General features: G+C 40.7%; 2 protein-coding genes across 2 annotated transcripts in view; both read left to right on the top strand.

The window, feature by feature from the left end:
- Window positions 1–5,285, top strand: part of LOC148370056 (6-phosphofructo-2-kinase/fructose-2,6-bisphosphatase-like) — a 13,492-nt gene extending 8,207 nt beyond the window's left edge. The window contains exons 5-14 of the mRNA XM_088332374.1: window positions 394–468; window positions 555–611; window positions 825–946; window positions 1,020–1,227; window positions 1,794–1,940; window positions 2,263–2,367; window positions 2,834–2,963; window positions 3,030–3,092; window positions 3,157–3,221; window positions 3,361–5,285. Of these exons, the coding sequence (XP_088188500.1) occupies window positions 394–468; window positions 555–611; window positions 825–946; window positions 1,020–1,227; window positions 1,794–1,940; window positions 2,263–2,367; window positions 2,834–2,963; window positions 3,030–3,092; window positions 3,157–3,221; window positions 3,361–3,420 (1,032 nt within the window). The 3' untranslated portion in view covers window positions 3,421–5,285. The remainder of the gene's footprint in view (window positions 1–393; window positions 469–554; window positions 612–824; window positions 947–1,019; window positions 1,228–1,793; window positions 1,941–2,262; window positions 2,368–2,833; window positions 2,964–3,029; window positions 3,093–3,156; window positions 3,222–3,360) is intronic.
- Window positions 5,278–20,175, top strand: part of itih6 (inter-alpha-trypsin inhibitor heavy chain family member 6) — a 25,513-nt gene continuing 10,615 nt past the window's right edge. Inside the window, exons 1-7 of the mRNA XM_088332372.1 lie at window positions 5,278–6,640; window positions 9,374–9,415; window positions 11,837–11,991; window positions 16,204–16,314; window positions 17,606–17,856; window positions 18,866–19,035; window positions 19,110–19,226. Of these exons, the coding sequence (XP_088188498.1) occupies window positions 6,536–6,640; window positions 9,374–9,415; window positions 11,837–11,991; window positions 16,204–16,314; window positions 17,606–17,856; window positions 18,866–19,035; window positions 19,110–19,226 (951 nt within the window). The 5' untranslated portion in view covers window positions 5,278–6,535. The remainder of the gene's footprint in view (window positions 6,641–9,373; window positions 9,416–11,836; window positions 11,992–16,203; window positions 16,315–17,605; window positions 17,857–18,865; window positions 19,036–19,109; window positions 19,227–20,175) is intronic.

Genomic DNA, 20,175 nt, shown 5'->3' with positions numbered 1-20,175 from the left:
ACATGAGTCTGAGACGGACACAAGAAGAGGGAGAGAGCCTTGCCCCGGTTCTCAGGGTCCTCTCATATGTTTAAAGCGGTGAGCAAAGATTCTCAATTCCAATTTATGAACTGGTTCTAATTCACTGCTGTCTGCAGCACCTTTTCAAGGCCAAACAGTGGAATTTTACTTCCTACAGTGACACCTTGAGGCCAAACACTATAATTTTACACGCCTCATGCTAATCCTTACGTAGCAAAGATTCACCATTGTGTTAGACAACTCTAGTAATCTTTGAAGTCATGTCAATTTCCTCTTGTTTCGATTAGATGTATGTAGGTACCTTACTGTAGGTAAGGAAAGCTATTTGAAAGCAGTAAGCACAACAACATGTGTGCGTCTGATTCTGTGCAGGTTTTTGATGCCACCAACACGACAAGAGAGCGAAGGACCGTCATCCTGGCCTTTGCCAAGGAGCGAGGCTACAAGGCAAGCAAGCAAGCCCCAGTCTACGGCAAAAAGGATCTGCCACGCTCTGTTACAATCTGTGTGCACGCCTGTGCATTTTTGCCCAGGTTTTCTTTGTGGAGTCGATCTGCGACGACCCAGAAATAATTGCTGAAAATGTCAAGGTGAGAGTGAGATGTGTCTCAACTCTAAGCGTAGATTGTGCCTGAGCTGCATTTTTATGCAGTCAAGTCTTGGAAACCTTAGGCAAACAACAAAGCATTTCTGCTTCTTTGAGAAACGGAACTGGTTGTAGCACATTTTATGATCTATGGCACAAGTTGCTCAGAGCAGCGTTTGTCTCCTCCATTAACGCTTTAATCACTCATTATTTGCAGCAAGTCAAATTTGGGAGTCCAGATTACGTAGACCGCAGCATGGAGGAGGCCTTGAAAGACTTTGAGCAGCGCATTGAGTGTTACAAATCTAGCTATGCGCCAATCGAAGATCTGAAGGACAGGTGCCCGTTCAGTGCGAGAGTGTGGCGGCCAGTGGGACTCAACATGTCTTTTAATTCTGCTTTGCTCCAACAGGAAGCTCTCCTACATCAAAATATTTGAAGTAGGGAAGCGGTACTTGGTCAATCTGGTCCTGGACCATATCCAGAGCAGAATCGTCTACTACCTTATGAACATCCATGTGACACCGAGGTCCATCTATTTGAGCCGCCACGGGGAAAGCGAACTCAATCTCTTAGGTCGCATTGGTGGGGATTCATCTTTGTCGGCAAGAGGTCACCAAGTGAGTGTTCGAATCAAATATTTTATCTTGATAATGAAATCTTCTGTGATTGCAAACTATCTCCCAGTTATGACGAAATCCAAGACAGGCTAAGGTACAAAGACTGGCCTGCATGCTTTCTGGACGCTACATGCTGTTCAACAAAGCTACAAGAAACTGAAGCTATTGTTTAAAACCTTCCTTATGCCTTGTTTTCTGAGACAGATTCAGCGGGTGTTCTAAACATTGTGTTTGTTTCTCAAGGGACACATAAATATGAAGCCTTAAACTGTTATTATTACATTGTATGAGGCATTCTCTGATTGTCGCAACAGCTGTTGTTATGCCGATTGCGCTATTATCCTCAATGCTGTTGAATGACTCTCCATTCTTCTGCTGTTTCTGAAACTGGCCTATGACGGAGGCTCCTTTTATTCCAGGGAAACTGGAACTGACTAAGTTTTGCCTGTGTCAGTTTTGGTCACTTGACTTGTGTATCTACACAGATGAGCAGCGTGAGATAAATTGCGTTTAAGATGAAATGGTACTTGATTATAAATCAAAATATCCACATTCCTTTCCTATAGTATGCTTCTGCATTGAAGACTTTTATCCAGAGTCAGAAAATACACAAGCTGAAGGTGTGGACGAGCCACATGAAGAGAACTATCCAGACCGCACAAGATCTGGGGGTCTCGTACGAGCAGTGGAAAGCTCTCAACGAAATTGACGCGGTAAGTTAACAATGCCAAGACTCTCATGTCATATGCTCACGTAGGCTAAGAGGTTCTTCGATTTTCGACCTGCAATGATGCAATGAATAAGACTTCAAAGCCACGCAATCTCAAAATCGCAACCTGAGAAATGGAAACCCTGTCAAATATTGGCTCTGTTTCAGCCGCTTGTCACCAATAATTACACAGTTATTTAAGCTTTATAGTCAATTCAGATCTTGCTATTTTATTTTTACAATGCAAGTCCAAGAACTTGTTCAAAAAAGTTTTTTTCTCCTGTTTTTTTTTGTTAAATTATGTCTTTTTTTCTTTGTCGTGCAAGGGCGTCTGTGAGGAGTTGACCTATGAGGAGATTCAGGAAAAATTCCCTGAAGAGTTTGCACTGAGGGACCAGGACAAGTTTCGTTACCGCTACCCAAAGGGTGAGGTGAGTGTCCCACTCCACAGACTCCAGTCTTTTTCCACAAGAGAAACCTGTGACCGAAATCTTTTTGACTGAAGAATGGTGCAACATCCCCCACCAACGTAAGCAGTAATGTCGTTGACCATTTTGTACAGTTCGTTGGCTGTATTTCCAGTCACATGTAAAAAGTTAAACTTGCAACTGTGTTTTGATTTTGTTAATTCTCTATTTTTTTTTTTAACTCTGAGATTTCAACTCCTGTAAGTCCTTGTGTCTTTTGTGTCCTGAAGATCGTTCTTGCCAATTTTTCAAGAGAACAAGTTCCTTCCTCTTCTGTCCTCAATTTTTTGAGGATCAATTTTGGATTAGAATTTTTGACCAACCATTTCTTCTGGTCAGGATCTATTCCAGGTCCTGGGTCACAGCCCAGTTTAGTTGACTTCGGTTTAAACAAAAGCAGAGAGGTGATGGCAGGTTCTGTATGTGGCAGTCCTATGAAGACCTGGTCCATCGCTTAGAGCCTGTGATTATGGAGCTCGAACGTCAGGAAAACGTTCTCGTCATCTGCCACCAAGCAGTTATGCGCTGTCTTCTGGCCTACTTCCTGGACAAGGCCGCAGGTACCCCTATAATCCTACGATCGTTGCGTCCTCGTTCTAACGGCTGTGCGTCTGCTCGATTTAAAGACCAGCTGCCGTATCTGAAATGTCCCCTGCATACCGTGCTCAAGCTCACGCCTATCGCGTATGGTAAGTTCTGGCCATTTTCTTCTTGACTGTATGTGCACCAGTTTGACGCACTTTTCCCTGGAAGGCTGCCAAGTTGAATCCTTCTACCTTAATGTTGAAGCAGTCAACACACACAGGGACAAGCCCACAGTAAGGACAACAATCTTTACAGCATGTTCATGAAAAGGGCGGGCACGTTTGCCAAGTTGTGTTTGAGACAACCTGTAGATTTCTTTTTGCCTTGTTTTTGATAACTTTTTTATGACTGGTGCTCGTTGATGTATTTCAGAACGTGGACATCAATAGGAACCCTGAAGAAGCACTGCTGACAGCTCCGGATCATATTTGAGTGCAGAAACGGCAAAGACAGGCGGGATTCCCAAGTCAAGCCACGATTGTCCCAGCATCACCACCGGCTCCTTGGCACCCGGGGAAAGGAGTGGATAACAATTTCCACATTTGGCCATTGAAGGCCAAACAGCATCTGGCAGGGGGCACACTTCCTGCCACTTTTTTGGCATGACTTGCACCGCATTGGATGGGCGTGGGCAGCCGTCACCCTGCAGCTCCATTGTTGCTTTATTAAGCAAAGTCTGTTGCTCAGAAGAATGACGTACTCTGGGGGAAAAGGGGCACGAAATTAATAGCAATTTGATATGATTGTTAAATGACTGTTTGCCATGAAATTAATTTTACAACACAAATTACTTTTTAATGAACATTTAGGTAATGAGAAAGAAATCCCAAACATGCAAATCGTCTTCCTTAAGAATTTAGTGAACCACAAATAATTTAATGCAATGCAACAGTGCTTCATTTGGGATGATCTAACCAGATTCAATCTCATTCATAATTTTATCTAGATATCAACTGCGGACTCTTTGCAGACAAGGGACTATGGGCAGTATATGATGTAACTAGATAATTCTTCTCTGAAAAAGGCAATCCATGGAAAAGGAAATGTGTGTGATGTAGTCATATAAAAGTTATAAAAGTGGGCTATTTTGTGGATTATAAAAAATCTTATGTCATACTTTCAACTAAAACACTGATTACAGTATGTACTGTTGTGATTATCACTAATGCACAGTGTTGGGGCTAACATGTTACAAAGGAACGTGTTCCTGCAAGACAATTAATTTTCACGGTAATGAGGATTGTAGGCGCTATTAATGAAAGCTGGTAACTCAACTGTCATTATGACATGTGGCGCAGCTGTGTTGTGGAGCGTAACTGCGTTACTCATTAAATGTGGCTATTGTTGTCTTCTCCAACAGCCAATTGATTCTGCACCACGCATATTGTCATAAAAAACCTTCAATCTGTCAGCAACCAAGACTGGACATGTTTATGTGTGGCTATAAAATACAATTCAATACTTATCGTAACGCCATCCCAAGCACAAAGTAGGAGAACGCTGAATTTCTCTATCAGATATTCTCCCTACCGTAAACACACAAATACTTAAATCAAGGAGTCAGTTTATATCTGCATATTTGGTTGTGTGTCTCCAGTAGCAAATGGTAGGCAGTGCATGGAGAGCTGTTCGTGGCTTATACAGTAACAACAAACCAGGGGAAATCAATGGGGCAAATGTCAGCACCGAATTTACGATAAATGTGTGCTGACTTTTGGTCTTTTTCTTAAATTTTTCTTGCAATATACCATTCCTATTAAAAAAAAAATCTCGGACATTACCCATAGATAGAGATGGAGATTTTCAAGTGGTATGAAGCCAAGAGAAAAATGGATATGGTGTACCTCGGCTAGGTGTTTGTTTCCAAACTCTCAAGATTACACAAGCCAAGAAATATGAAGGGTTCACTGTTTCCACAGGTTGGTGTACACATTATCTTCTATTTTAAATCTCGACTGAAGACCCACTTCTAAGTCAGCGTCTGGACCTGGACTATGTTACAGGCTTGAGGCGTCGTTGCTGCCATGCACTTTCTGGACAAATTTCAACATGTTAACTGGTGTTCTCTTTTATTGATGTTTACTATGTTTGTGTACTGTAACCCAATGCTAAATCTATTCCACGCTGGTCATCCTGGAGGGGGGGGATTACCACTTGTGAGGCCCCCTTCTCTGTCAGAACCAGAACAGACACTAGACCCAAACGCGTAACGTCTCACACCAAGCTTTATTGATGAAGCGGAGAAGTCAGGCGCGGGAAAACAAACGCCAGCGATTCGGTGATCGCTGGGCAAGAGAAGTAGGAAGCCCACAAGATCGGAGCGTGATCGGAGGACGGAAACGAGTTGAGCAGCCGGGACGGGAGATGGGAGCTTGGTCGGTAGACATAAACAAGTCGGGCAGCCAGAACGGGAGATCGGAGCGTGGTCGGAGGAAGGAATCAAGTCAGGTAGCCGGAGACGATCGGGAAACCAGGGGCAGACGAGTAGGATACTGAATAGAACGGGACAGACGGGAGCCAGAGTTAAAAAAGGTTTGCTGACGGACTGACAAGGAGTGAATGAGAGTGCTGAGTTCAAATAGGAGTGGAACTAATCAGGAAACAAGCAGCAGCTGGAGCGAAACGAGCAAGCACAGATGAGGGCAATGGGCAAATCATGACATTCTCAAGGTTTCTTTTTTCCTCACGCTGAGGTTTTGAGTTTTTCCTTGCCCGCATGTTGGTTTAAGAACAGGCAACAGGCAATGGTGTAATTGTAATCCTGTGCAGTCCTTTGAGACATCTTGTGATTAAGGGCTATACAGATAAATGTGAATTGACTTGACTTGACTATTTCTTTTATTACGTGAAAATTATAAAGCACCCTTATGGGGTTGGCTTCTATTCGAGCATATATGGTCATTTGTGAGTCACTTTCGGAGTAACGTGCTACCTTTTTGGTGACAGTATTTTGGGAGGTTTCTGAATTACATTTAAAGTGAAATAACTTGTATCTTTACGTCCTGTTTTACAGTAATGTACCCAACAAGGATCATGCAGTGCTTGGTATTCTATTTGAGAAGTTTTTTCTGTCCTGGCATTATTTTTCGCCTCTGGTAAAGCCCGTGTGTGTGCTTTTGCACCAGTGAAAGGGCTCCAGTGTAATGGGTGCCCCACAACATCGAGGCCTGAGATTTCCCCCCCTCTCGTATAGCATGCAGGTTGGTAATCCCTCATTCTACTTGAAAACGCGAGTAGCAGTAGAGCGTGGAATTTCCACGGAGTTTAAAAAGCTGTTCTCTGCCCAACTTGGACTTCCTCCCCCAATTCCTGGTCATAATTTTGCTCACTGGCCTTTACTGAGGGCTCGCCTATATTTGGCCTGTTTTCTGTTTTTCTTTCGTGGACGTGAGGGAGGGAGCAGGGTAAGAGTGGGAGTGGGAGTCCCTCTCACGCAAAAAGGAAAGCAGGCTGGCATTGCGCGTGCACATTGCAGTTGGAAGTTAAAATGTGAATTGAAGTCACACGCGCGGACATCTACTGACTCGAAAGTGCTGCGATCGCCGAAATGTCACTTGGGAGCATCACCTGGATTTTGCTTTTCTTCCTGTTTCACATTCAAGAAGGATTATCTCGGGATTATTTGGATCATCTGGGAAAAAATCTTGCAAGGGTGAGGTTTTTTTTTGTTTTGTTTCTCACTTGATTTCAAAATACAGAATGTTGAAGTCTATCACTTTGGACCAACTTTCAACCTTTTTGAAGCCGAGAGCTACTGACAACGGTATTGGGAATAACACCATTAAGAATAACGTCGTTAAGTAACGCAGTTATTTTTTCAGTAACGGGGTAATCTAACTAAATATTATTTCTGCCGTAACCGTTACTGACGATCTAAAGCGATGTTTTACTTTTAAAAAAGTGGTTTCTTGCTCTGCCCCGAGTTGTTTATGTCACAACTTGCCGCATCATGTCACCATTTAGAATAGCGACGACCGTATAGTTAGATAGCGCTTAAGAATACAGTATTTACCAAGCGCGGAAAGAAAAGGCGAATGAAGACTGGTTCGACCACCAGTGCTCTCTTGGTGGATGTGGTAGCAACTCACCCGTGCCGTTCGCAAATGGCTCTTGGAAGTGGACAAAGGGAGCCGGCTCCCCACCAATCAAAAGCTGGTTCTCATTGAGACGTCTTTTTTCTCTTGTAAATGGTCAACATCCATTTTCGGGTGTATTCTGTGTTGTTGACTTTAAATTTGAGCACAAAAAAAAGATTAAAATAGTTTGGGATTTTATCTTTAAAAAAAATATATACATATATATATTTTTCTTATAATGCTCTTTTTCCTTTTGTTATTGTATTTTCTTTCTTTTTTCCCCCATTTTTCTCCTTTTTTCCTCATTTTTCCCCTATTCTAACTCATTCCGGTCATATTGTTACCTAATAATTAATAATGTATAGATTAAAGTAACAAAAACAACCGAATAGCTGTTTAGGACCCGAAAGAGCCCGCTCGCTTTAGTAAGCCTAGCCAAAAAAGCCGGTTCTCTGAAAATAGTAAAAATTCCCATCTCTACAAATACACTCCGTTCAAACATTATATTGTTTATTGCTGATTGTTATTTACTGTTTATTTTTGTTACACTTCAAATGTAAGATATATCTGTTGTTGGTGAGGTGCAATAAATATTACAAGATTACATAACACAACTACCTGTCTTGTCTTCTCTATTCGACTGACTTAAATATTGCTCAGAAAATTTCAAATTCTTTGACATACAACAACATATTTTTAAAGTAACTCAAATAGTTACTTTCCCTGGTAACTAGTTACTTTTATCATAGACTAATTCAGTTACTAACTCAGTAGTGTGTCTGTATAACTACCGGTAAACACTAAACGTGCCCAACACAGGTAATGAGCACACAGAGTACCCAGTTTATTTGCAATTTCTAAAATAACATATCATGTTATTACTATTCTGTTAATACTGTATGTTATTACCAGGATAATCATTACAAATTGGGTTAAATAGACTTAGTCAACAACTAAAAATATAATTTTACACACGGTGACCCAGCACTAGTCATCTATTTTCAGAACAGGTCAGCAGGCCCCTCAGCTGTCCTTGGTTGGCACCCAAATGCCTGCGGGCACCAACTTGGAAACCCCTGTTTTAGACTTTGCTTACCATTGAAATTAATTGGCCTTTCCTTTCTATTTGCGATGCTTGGAAAAAATGGTAATTTGGATAAACTGCTCAAATCCATGCCAACCAGTGGTGGGTAGTCAGGGCTAGCAAGGCCTTCTCTTCCAGCCTAACAGAACCAGGCATTATCATCATTATGTAACAAAAGTAAATTTCATATAAAATGTATTTTTCCAATGTGTGTAAATGTTTGTGAGTATTCTACATGTTTTATGTTTTTCGTGATATATTTTATCAATTTGGTTGCACAGAGGTCACAATTTTAAATCTAATCATAACTCAGCTAGCTTGTGTCGTCAACCTGTATGAAATCCGCCCAAGGTCTTCAGAATTATTGATGCTGGCGTCTGAGCACTTTAAATGAACGGCACATGTAGCTGATAGAGAGTTGCAATAGCTACAGTAAGATGGATACAGTAAAGCCAGCTAGAAGGCCTCATGTTGAACGTGACAAGTGACGCAATGCAGAAAAAAGATGGTGCCAACCGTCGTTACATTTGGGGACAGTAAAAAGTGACATGTGCATGTCAGGCTTGAAAACTCCCTTAAGTAAAGTGAATGCAGAGCTACGCAGATCAACCAAGCAACATTCTAGATTTTGTTTTTAGTTAAAAATGAAACAAAGCTTGTAATCATAAAAAATTGAACCCAATATGGCTTAAGGAGATGACAACAAAAATATTTGCAAAGCCTTTTTCAAGATGGAACTTCCAAGAGAAGCAAGAAGAGGTAAAACTTTATGAACAATTAACTTTGAATTATCTCATTTTAAAATGTTTACATTATTATGAATAGTGATCCATTTTAATTGCTGACTCCGGTTTATTAATATCTAAAAAATCTGTATTCTGTGCTTCTGTGTAGGATTTCTTGAACCGTGATGCCATTAATAATGACCATAATTGTTCAACCCGGACTAAGTAGGACATCACTAACGGCCTAGGTTTCATGTGCACGTACCCCCACTGGTGATAGTTTAACATTTGAGGGCAAGTCTGGCTCTGCCATATTTTAATATGCCTTCCTTGGGTCAAAGGTCACTTTTGATCCTTTACCCCTGGTCCAAATACAGCCTGCAAACCAAATTCAGACCTGTGAGATGCATTTTCTGTAGTCAATTTTTAAATGAACAGCGTGTGGATGACCTTTTTTATTGTGACTCAACAGTGCCACACGGCTCTTTTGTCTGTTTCAGAGAGTCAAACGGCAAAGCCAAAGCAAAGAGACCAGACTGGCGGTGAGTCCCTCGCCCGAATGCATGCTGCAGTCCACTATTTTTTCCGTTCAACAGGTCAAAAATCTCGTAAGCGTAAGAAGATTTACATACATGCCAACCTTTTGACATTATAAATCGGAAGTTGTTATGGCAAACTCTATTTCTATATGTGAAACAAATTTCAACAAAATAAAAGAAAAACGACATAATGTAATTGTTAAAACCGGAAGTGGCCAAAACGGAAATCGAATGCGATTGAAGAGCAGTTCATGCATACACACTTAGTCTCACTTCAGGATAAATCATCTGTAGACTAAAATACTATTCATGAGACAATATATTTAGTGGTTGTTTAAATTTAAAATAAAAAGCAGTAGATATTTATCTTTTAAATCAGTAGGTGTTTTTAACTCATTCTGTGCCATAAAGTTTAAATATCTTTTCAGAGGCATTGTCCTTGAGTCCCAATAACGCAAAAATACGTTTTCGTTTTGTTTTTTTCTAACTATTCTAAAGGCTTTTTCACTGCTGATCAGTAAGTATCAAGACTCTGGAAAGTATCCAAATATGATAAATCACCACTAGATGGCTGGAGTGGCTTTGATTAGATCTTTGTCAACACACTTTAAGCCGTGTTTTGTTTCCTTCGTCCACCATGTTACACCGTATGGCAGGGGCCCATATGGCCTGTACATAAGTACAGACAGTTTAAGATATTAAAAAGATGTCAAAGTCCCTTTGTCATTGATAGTTCATCGAGGGAAGACGTTTCGTGCATGCCATGACGATTGCGGTCGTGCAGTCATATGATCGCGTCACCAGAAACATCGGGCCTTAAAGGTTCTTGCAATGTTTATGCATTGTTCATGCATTAGTTCAGTGTTCTTGCAATAACACAAGGGGCCTTGTGTTTATGGAAAGCATTATTCAGATATTGCAGGTGTAACAAATGCAAAAAAGCACCAAATTGAAAGTTCCACTTGAAATGAGTCCTTTCATACAAATCTGTTTCTTCTAAAATGTTCTCAGAAACAGGTGTTTTCAAGAAATGGTTAACTGTTGGTTACTACACAGTGGTAAAAGCTAGAAGCATACATTTTCTTATCTAATGAAAGATAAGAGTTCAGGCTTTTCTATGATAGTTCCTATGCATATCTAGCTACAGAGCTAAAGTTTTTGTAGGCCTTATGCCCAGGATAAAGTAAGATAAAAGCAAATAGGCACATTGGAAAAAATAAAATGAAGGCTCTTTGAACTTAGTTGGGCATTGTCAACAGTACTTAATAGAGAAAGTATTTAATTTTAAACTAAGAACACTTCAAACGACCCACCCAACATTTAAATAAATAGAAGGCTCGATTGCTCAAACAGAATACTGTATTAAAGGAACAACGTGTGATATTTAGCGCCAAAAACAATATCAGTACAATAGAAAGTATGTTTTGCATGTCATTGATATAGAAAGATTACTGTATATGAGTTTACCACTAGGAAACTCTACATTCCACAGTCTCTTGAGACTACTGAAAACATTCTGTTGAGACTTAATTTGAACAGTTGAAAATAAAAACCCTGTACCTCAAAATTTATTTGTTTCATTGTAAAATTTTATTTGCACTCATATTAACAAAGTTACCAGTAATCCCTCATTTTTCCCAGGGGCCTGCGTTCCGAAAAGCACCGGCAATAATAAAAATCTGCAATGTAGAAACCTTGATTTATGTATTTAGCAAATACACTATGATACGTTGAAACAAAAGAATAAACTCTATATATAGGCTCAAGCATTTGGCTAACAAATAAAAGTACTGTACCCTATTAACTTTTTTTTTTTTTTTTTTTTACAATATACCTCTGGACTGTCAAATTATAATTTTAAAAATCATCTTGCTGCTATATTGCCCGACTGATTCTGAAAAGGTGTGGACATGATTTCAGGACACCACTTTTTTACATCAGATGAGAACGATTTGTGTGTATGTAATGAATATTTGACAAGCTGTTTTACATACGTATACAATTTATTGACGCACAAGCAGACACAGGGAGAAAAGGGGTGGGGTAACTGTTTAGCCAATCAGAATACAGAATACAATGCACGATGAAATTCCACAAAGTAGAGATTTTTCTTTGGGGGACCCTGTGATGGTTATTGTAATCCTTAAATAATACCCAGTTTACCTTCATAAACTTTGTTCTCCGTTCTTTATTCAGTTGAAATGCGCTTGTCCCAAAAGTACAGAGGGAAACTTGAAAACATCTTTTTTTTCACACTCATACTAGTAAGAGTGCATAAATATGAATTAGTTACTGATACCGACCACAACTACTTGAGTGCCATAAAATCCTGTAGACAAGTCCCTGCATATGCTGAAAAGTACCTTCCCCCCCAAAGGATGCCGCACAAACCTTTGCAGCTAACAGCCTTGCTTTGCACCACAGCTGAAGGTGACGGATTACCACGTGGAGTGCCGGGTGGTGTCCCGCTATGTTCTCACCAGCGTGCAGAGTAGCGTCTGGAACCAGATGGCTGTCACCAAGGAAGCTGCCTTCGAGGTGGACCTGCCCGCCTCCGCTTTCATCTCAAACTTCTCCATGTAGGTCCACGTTGCCATCCGCTGTCAGGGATGCGTAGCGAGCCCCCTCAACAGTTTAGGTCGTATAACAAAATGTGTCAGGGTTGTTACCAACGTTTGTGGTTTGCCTTAGCTCTTTTTGCTTTTTAGAGACTTTAATTGGCAACTATTTGAATATAAGAAATATTTCTTGTAAGACACGGTCCGTCATAACATAAAAAAGTTGAAAGAATCCATGAAGGACCAAAGTTAAAATATGGTCCTCCTTGACCCTGGATATGCAGCACTTCAAATACCTCCTTGATACTATTGAATAGCTTTTATTCCTCTGCCTATATGTTTTTATATACAGATTATGATATAAGAAGTAGTTCAAAATAAGACCTGGCGATGAGCAGTTGATTCAAAGATTTTATTTTACAGAATATTCTGGGCATTAATGAGCTACAGTCAATAGCTGTAGAAATTCAAATGCAAAGCCGCGGGAGATGGTTTAGTCTATAATCTGATGGTAAATATATCACTAGGGTAAACAATAGAATTAAAGGGGTCCCACTTATAAATAGAGCATTGTTCTTCTGAGAATTGTATTCTCATCACTGGGGCAATCTTGCTCAAACCGCTCAACATTCGCCTGAGGAAATCAATTACCTTTTGTTAACAGTTTTGTGAAGCTGATAACTTTGTGCATATTGGGCGCTAGGCGGCGAAGTTGCTCGCTTAAGGAACATTTACTAAATTATATCTTCTTTTAGTATTTCGAGGGTAATTGTTCAAAATTCACTATCTGGTTAGTGTATTGTTGTTGAGAGAATAATCAACTTAGCCTAGTAAATATGAATACTTTCAAGAGGTTTGGCATCCCCACTTCAAACAAGGAAAAAGTGTGTTTGAAATATGGAAAATAAACAATTGGTGCGTTTCAAACAATATTGGGTTCTTAAAGTCCTCTTCATGTAAACTAAAACAGAGCAAATCTTGTTTCACAAGTGAAAAATAAAATTGTATTTTTACTACGCGGTTAAAATTTGAGCACCTGATCGTAGAACTACAAGCAACCACCTAACCTTGGTTTTCTCCAATCCTTTTTTTTAAGGTTACAGATTTTGTATATTTATTCATATTGTTTCTGTCGTACAATACGGTATTGGAGTAATGCAAAAGTAATCCAAATTCCTTAAATATTATTTTATATTATGGATAGCAAAACTGATTACCCCGGCGACCCTAATAAGGATAAGCGGTACAGCAAATGAGATGAGATGAGAAAACTGATTACATTTTTCAACAGGTAACCAGTAACTGTACCGGATAACATTTCTAAAGTAACTCTGCTAACCCTGTCCTTCTGCCTCCTTGGAATGTGCCCTGGAGAATGAGTTTGGTCAGCCCTGATGATCCTGTGAAGTGACAATACCACAGAAGTTTCCGTCTGCACACAGTTGACAGCCGTTCTTTGTAGGGTCTGATGTGTCCACTGATGGTGTTGCACACTATTTTGTTTGGGTTATGTAGCTGATGGCTAGATATTTCCTTTAGCATTGCCTCTCCATGGCCTGGATATTTCTTTATAGCTTTGCTGTGAGAGACAATGTCTCGCAATTCTAGATGGAAGTAACCAGCGCTTGCATGAGTATGAGCTTTGATTTCACTGCTATGTTGTCAGCCGCTGTACTCCGATTATTTTTCCTATTCTTTGTTTTCGCACACAATGTAAAGCGTCGTTTCCATAAACCGTTTCCTTTAAGCTAAGTGATGATCATTGAGAAGTAACAGACAGCGTACAGCACTCAAGATTTGCTCTCGAGTCTGAGGGAGAAAGAGCCACCAGAGTCAGGGCGCCAAAAATCCACAATTCTACATTCTGAATAGCTCAGTGAGTCTAAATGTTTTCCTTCACCTTGGGACTCAAGAACATTCGTTTTGAGAGCAAATATAAAATCTGCAGAGAAGCTGTGAGGAATTACAAGGCGTAGGCGTGGGTGGGTCTTCTCTGGATGACGAAGGGTGTAGGGAATCGCACTGGTTTCCAGCTGCTAAATTTAAAGGCCGCAAACAGGAGGCCGGCACTTGCCTGCAGCCACAACGGCGCTCAGAAGCGGCAACCCAAAAGAGTACGTCAATGGCGCCTTTTGTGCCTTTGCCACTCCCCCCTTGGAGGCCCTGTTGACCCAGGCCCTTCGCCAAGTATGCGCAAGCGCCCTGCACTTTCGAACAACTTGCTGGTCCGCGGACGTCGATATTATTTTGTTGTTGTTTTGCAACTTTTCTATTTTGGCACAACTGAGCGCGTAACACTGGCCAATAGCCAGGAGCAATTGAAAGTTTGCTACTGTGAAACTGAGGTGGCTTTGTCAGTGCCCTTTCAAAAAACGGCAGTGCCTTGCGCTCAAATTTCCGCTGAGACCTTCGCACGCACAAAACAGGACGCCTTTCATGGCCTCGCGTTTATTTGAGTTGCTGCTTGAAAGGCCAGCACGGAATCTATTTATTGAAAGGATTTGACCCCAATTTAGCACTGTGTCATGTGACTTGGCGGTCTACCTGAAAGAGGAAGTAGCCTGTGAGACCTTGGAGTTGTTTGAAAATTATTTTGTCACAAGCCTTTTTTGGAGCACACCAAGAAGCTGGATTTAACTACATGTGGCCCCAACAATAACGGAGAGGCCCGTAAGTTATGGAACGTTGTCAAGCTGTGCGGTCTGGCCTAATTCAGGCAATCAGTACGTTTATATGCAGGGAATATTCAGATTCATATAAAAATATTACCGCTTTTAAAGGTCCAATGTGTAATATTTGACCAGTAGATGGCACCTTGTTGCATGGTACAGGAGCAGGCCCTTGACACAGCAGAGCGCAGCGGCAGGTTGCCGGAAGAACATGGCAGGGAAATATCGCCATCTGCAGTGTTGTGCACGTTACTTTAAAAAAGTAACTATAGTTACTGACTACTTCTTCCATAAACTAAATAAGTTAGTAACTGAGTTACAGTTACTCTGTAGTAAAAGTAATTAGTTACCAGGGAAAGAATCTATTTCCATTGTTTTAAAAAGAATATTTATTGCACACTTGAAGTGCAACAAAAATTAACAGTTAACAATATGATAAAATAACAATCAGCAGTAAACAATATAATGTGAGTTTGATAAATTCAATCTAACTCAAATGGCCCGTTGTAGAGTTGGGAATTCCGTCTTTTTCGGCTTGGCTCACTAAAAAGATGTCATGAACCAAGAGTGGTTGGAGCTGGCTTGGGACGTCGGCGCTTGTTGGTCGTCAGCCTCTTCAGGCGGAATGGCAGCTCCCTGACAGATAGACGGAAGGTGCAGCTTAGCGGGTAAGTCGATAGCCGGGGCGGGAGAGTAGGTCGCAAAACGTGGAACGGAAACAGGTCAAAAACGGGAGGCAGGCATGAATCAGGCAAGAGAAATCGTGGGTACCTAGTAGTCTGGAGAAACACTCGAACGTCATATCTGGATGCAGACCGCTTAAGTGGAGAACGTCAGCCAATCAGGAAGTGCGCTCCAGCTCGCCAAACGATTGCCCCAGGTGACTTCACTTAGGCAATCATGACAAAAGAGCCAGCTGTTTTTGGTACCAAATGGCTCTTCAGGTTGTTTTTGTTGTTTAATCAATTTTTTACCATTTATTATGTATTATTAAGTATGACCTAAAAAGGGTAAAAATAAAGCAAAATCAACACTTAAATGTCAACACTGAAAAAGACGGGAAAATTCCATTAAAAATGTATAAATCTATTAAGAAAAAGATAAAATTCAACAGCACAGAGTCCATCAATAAAATGCATTTTGAACAATCACAAAAGAAAAATTGTGTCTCGAAAGGAACTAGATCTTGTAATTGAGTTCCCTAATTTAGGATCATGAATACAAAGAAACCCTAAATTCCTTGTCATTTTCTTTAAAAGTTTCCAAATTGTTCAGTCTCTTAAAAGACTGAACATCTTCTAGTTGTAGCCCCGCTTGTGAACACAAGTCACAAACAATGATTTCTTTTAAATGAAACCATGCGCAATTTAATGTTGGGTTCCTGCTTTTCACCACTGGACAAGTGATTCGGAATCTTTGATTTTGGTAACGTAACCAAGTGAGCTAATAATCGAATCGAAAAGGCATTTTGGGGGTATATGGTGGCCCCATAAAATGTACCATTTGCCAAACTGGGACAATGTGAGTCGAGTTCAACCGGGTGGTCTGTGTTTCTACTTATCAGCACGTCGGGCGGCAAGGAGTACGCGGCCCAAGTGAAGGAACGAGCCACAGCCAAGAAAATTTACGACGCTGCAAAAAAGCACGGAAAAACTGCGGGATTACTCGCTACCAAGTAAGTTCTACACACAGTTTACTGGACATTTGTCTTGCCACAATCTTTGAGCTTGTGGATTCTCAACACTGTACTGATGGACTTTGCCAGAATGTCCCCATTATGAGGATACAGTAAATAAGCCACTCTGGTTAAAGAGCCATTGTTTTAGCAGAATTGAGCAGAAAGTCCAGCAGGGACCAACATAGCTTTTCTTCCACCTTCTTATTAGTGATCATTAAACACATACTATTCAATAGGTCCTTTCATATTTTCAAGAAGTACACAATAAAAAAACACTTTCTTTTGAAAGTGGAAGTAATGGACTCTGTCAAAGACAGGGGTGTCAGACGTATCAGACACACATGTTGGATTGGGCCTACCAACAGATTTAATCCGGCCCGTGAGACAATGCTGAGAGATGCACAAGAAAAAAGTCAGCCGCATCATGTCCTGCAGTTCTTAATACGTATGTCCAATGGATATATCCAAAGTCAGGAACCACACAAGTACTTCCTAACCATTATTTATCAACCAGAGAAAGTTTGAGGAAACACCCAGCCAAATGATATTTACTTTACTGACCCTTAAAATAGAAGTCACATATATGCTTTTTAGGGCAACACGATTTCACTCATCTGCGGTGCATGGATGTTTCTTTTAACCTTAATATTTGCGACTTAATCACACTTTTTGTCCCCAGTGTTTGAAAATTATTGGTTAGCCCCTGGATTCAAAAATACAAGTACAAGTTTTCAGTTTTAGAAGTTAAGAGAAGCTTCAGCTATCCTCTATAAATTATGTGAAATCCAAGAGCAAATTTTCCAAGTTTCATAAAAAAATAAAAATTAAAAAATCACTTTACAGTTTGCATGGAGTTTCACTGAGTTAAATAAACTGTTGATTAAAATAATTTAATTGGGTTGTTTTTTCTTGCTTCTTCTTCCTGTTTTATTATTTACGAATGCTCAGATGATAATCACAAGAGATTAAATCTTAGTGAATAAAAACCTCGATATTTGTTTTAAATTTGAATCTTACACCCCTAAATCACAACCACTATTTAAATGTGAGACTCTGAAAGATCCCCATCTCTCCAGTTAAGGCCATTAATTTATTAGTGTGGCCCCCTTGAAAGTAGTGGTCCCTAAGCTAAAATAAAATCTGATACCCCTGGTCAATGACCTTCGGAAAATTGCAATTGTAAGAGTAAATCGACACTTGATTTACAGAGCGTTAGAGCACTGGTGGCAATCAGAAAGCTACAACTTAAGCTGAAATCTTTACGACCATGCTGATTTCTGTCCATCAGAGAGCGTGAAACGGAGAAGTTTCGCGTGGCGGTGAGCTTGCCGGCGGGAGCTCGCGTTTCCTTCCGTCTGACATATGAGGAACTGCTTCCCCGCCGCCTTGGCCGTTACCGGCTTAGCATCGGCCTACTACCTGGCCAGCCTGTTACAAACCTCACACTGGACGTCAGCATAGCCGAGCCGACCGGCATCGCTTTCGTCAAGGTCCTTCCCCTTCGTACCAGCCAACCACTGCCCGATGGCAGTGCTCAAGGTTGGTGAGCCGCATCGTCTGAAATATATCGTCAGATGATATAGCCCTAAATCACAGAGGAGTCTCATTGGGCTCTATAAACCCACAGTTCACAATGGGTTAAAATCTCCCCTGTTCTTAAACCTAAATGAGGGCAAGGACACAAAATTAAAAACCTTGCGGTTAACCCTCTTCCAGGGGGAACAAGCTGCAGTGCCTGTTGAGTGGGCACCATTGGACTACACGAGTTAATCATAAACATTTACAACTGGAATTGGGGAAGTTCGGATGGGAACACCAGATGTCTAAAAAGACGGCTTGTCTGAGTATGTGATCAAATCAGTGTCAAGAATAGCAGTGTTTAGCGATTTGTAGTGATTCCTATCTAGTGAGGCACAAACATTTACAAATAAACAAGCTTATTCATCATTTGATTGGCAGAGGAAAGCAATATACAAAATAAAAAATGAAGTCAACGCAACTTGAAAAATATTGCTAGATGGCTTGACTTGCTGTGTGTGTCAAATCAGAATCCTCGGTCTCACTATTGCCCTCGGCCATTAGGCAGGAGAATTGCGTGCGTCACTCTGCATCTGCAGACGCTCAGCTCAGTAATACATTACATACGCATTCTATTGATAATATTCATAGTGTAATGTGAAAATTCAGCGATTTTGAAGATTATCTGAAATTTATGGAGTTATATAAGACACCCCTTTAACACTGAATCAATGTAACCTTGTATTTATATTTTCATTTTTTTATCTCCATGATGACAGGTGAGGCTGTGCCTCACCTGCCTCCCCTGACTGCATGTCGCTGGCACTGTTGTATTTACAAAAAATAGTAATAAAAGCTACCCTACACTAATTATTTGAGGGGAAATAGTCGAACAGATTGCCATATTTTGTCTATTGTGTTCTCCTACACGGAGTAACTCGTGATCTGGGCCAAAGATGAAACATCTGAGCCTGGATTTCATCAGCAGCATTACAAGCAAATGTGAAATGAGGCCTCTGACTCCTTTCAGATGAAGGCGAACCTCCCTCATTGGCAGAACTGGACCAGGGTGGTTGCTGCGCTCGAGTTCGTTACGCTCCAACGATCCAGCAGCAGCTCAAAGTTTCCCACAAGGGTCTAAACGTCGACTTTGTGATGGAGTATGATGTGAACCTCACAGACCCGATGGGTGATGTCCAGGTGAGTCCATGAACACTGGAACTACAGATGTGTGCGTACACACAACTAACAGGTATTTACTGTCTACCTCTCAGGTGATTGACGGCTATTTTGTGCACTATTTTGCCCCACGAGGACTTCCCGTGGTTCCCAAGGAGGTGATTTTTGTCTTGGATGTCAGCGGCTCCATGATTGGCACCAAAATTAAACAGGTCAGGTTGCAATACCACATATATTTACATAGATGGTTTGCTCAGATTATCAAATACAGAGCAATTTGCTAAACCCATTCGACTTTTGAATGGGTTTACTTTGGATTGTCTTGCACGTCAAACATTTCGCCAATATCTATGAATGTGCCTTTGGCATTTAATATTTTTGATTATTTTTGATAACAAATCGAACCAGACTTGCACAACGCACTGTATATGTTAGGTTTGTTTCTTAATACGCCAAATGGCTAAAGGGGCATTGTGTATAAATTAGCAATTTCTAGCGTTAAAAAGGAATTTATTTTAAAAAAACAATATGCATTTGAATGATAAGCGAAAATACACAAACTAGCATATGAACGTGCATTTTAAAATACTCATAGTTTGAGAAATGTGTATGTATTATACAAAAAATGAGCCTCGCATAGAAGGAACTGACATGAATTTACGGCATATTCCTGCTACGGGTACCCAAAGACACACACAAAAAAAAATCTATGCTTACTTGCATGAGAGTTGGGCAAGTAAATGAGAAGTAAAATGGTGCAGTTTGAGTCTCTGTGGTCTGTCTTCTTTGTGCTTCGTAGCACTTGTTTTATTGGTTGCACTACACAATACGGCAACATATAGTGATCCAATATTACAGTGTCTCTTTCAGAGTTAAGTTGACTATGATGCGGAAGGTCTTTTACGTGCATTAAAGAACTGCTGGTCAAAACGGACCGCAGCATCTGGTTGTGGTGGCAATTGAAAGATATGTGTGTTGACCAAGTGTAACACCAAAAACGTATTGCAACCTTCAAGGTCACGCGTCACAGGTTAATCCCTAGAGCAGGGGTGTCAAACATGCGGCCCGGGGGCCAGATCAGGCCCACTAAGGGTTGATTCCGGCCCGCGAGACAACGCTCGGAGAAGCGCAAGAGAAAAACGAGCTGCAGGTCGAAATATG

This window comes from Urocampus carinirostris, chromosome 3 (assembly GCF_059441175.1).
Source record: "Urocampus carinirostris isolate Australia breed hairy pipefish chromosome 3, RoL_Ucar_1.0, whole genome shotgun sequence".
Lineage (NCBI taxonomy): Eukaryota > Metazoa > Chordata > Actinopteri > Syngnathiformes > Syngnathidae > Urocampus > Urocampus carinirostris.
The sequence above is the reverse complement of the archived record's forward strand: the minus strand, read 5'-3'. Positions and strand labels throughout refer to the sequence as shown.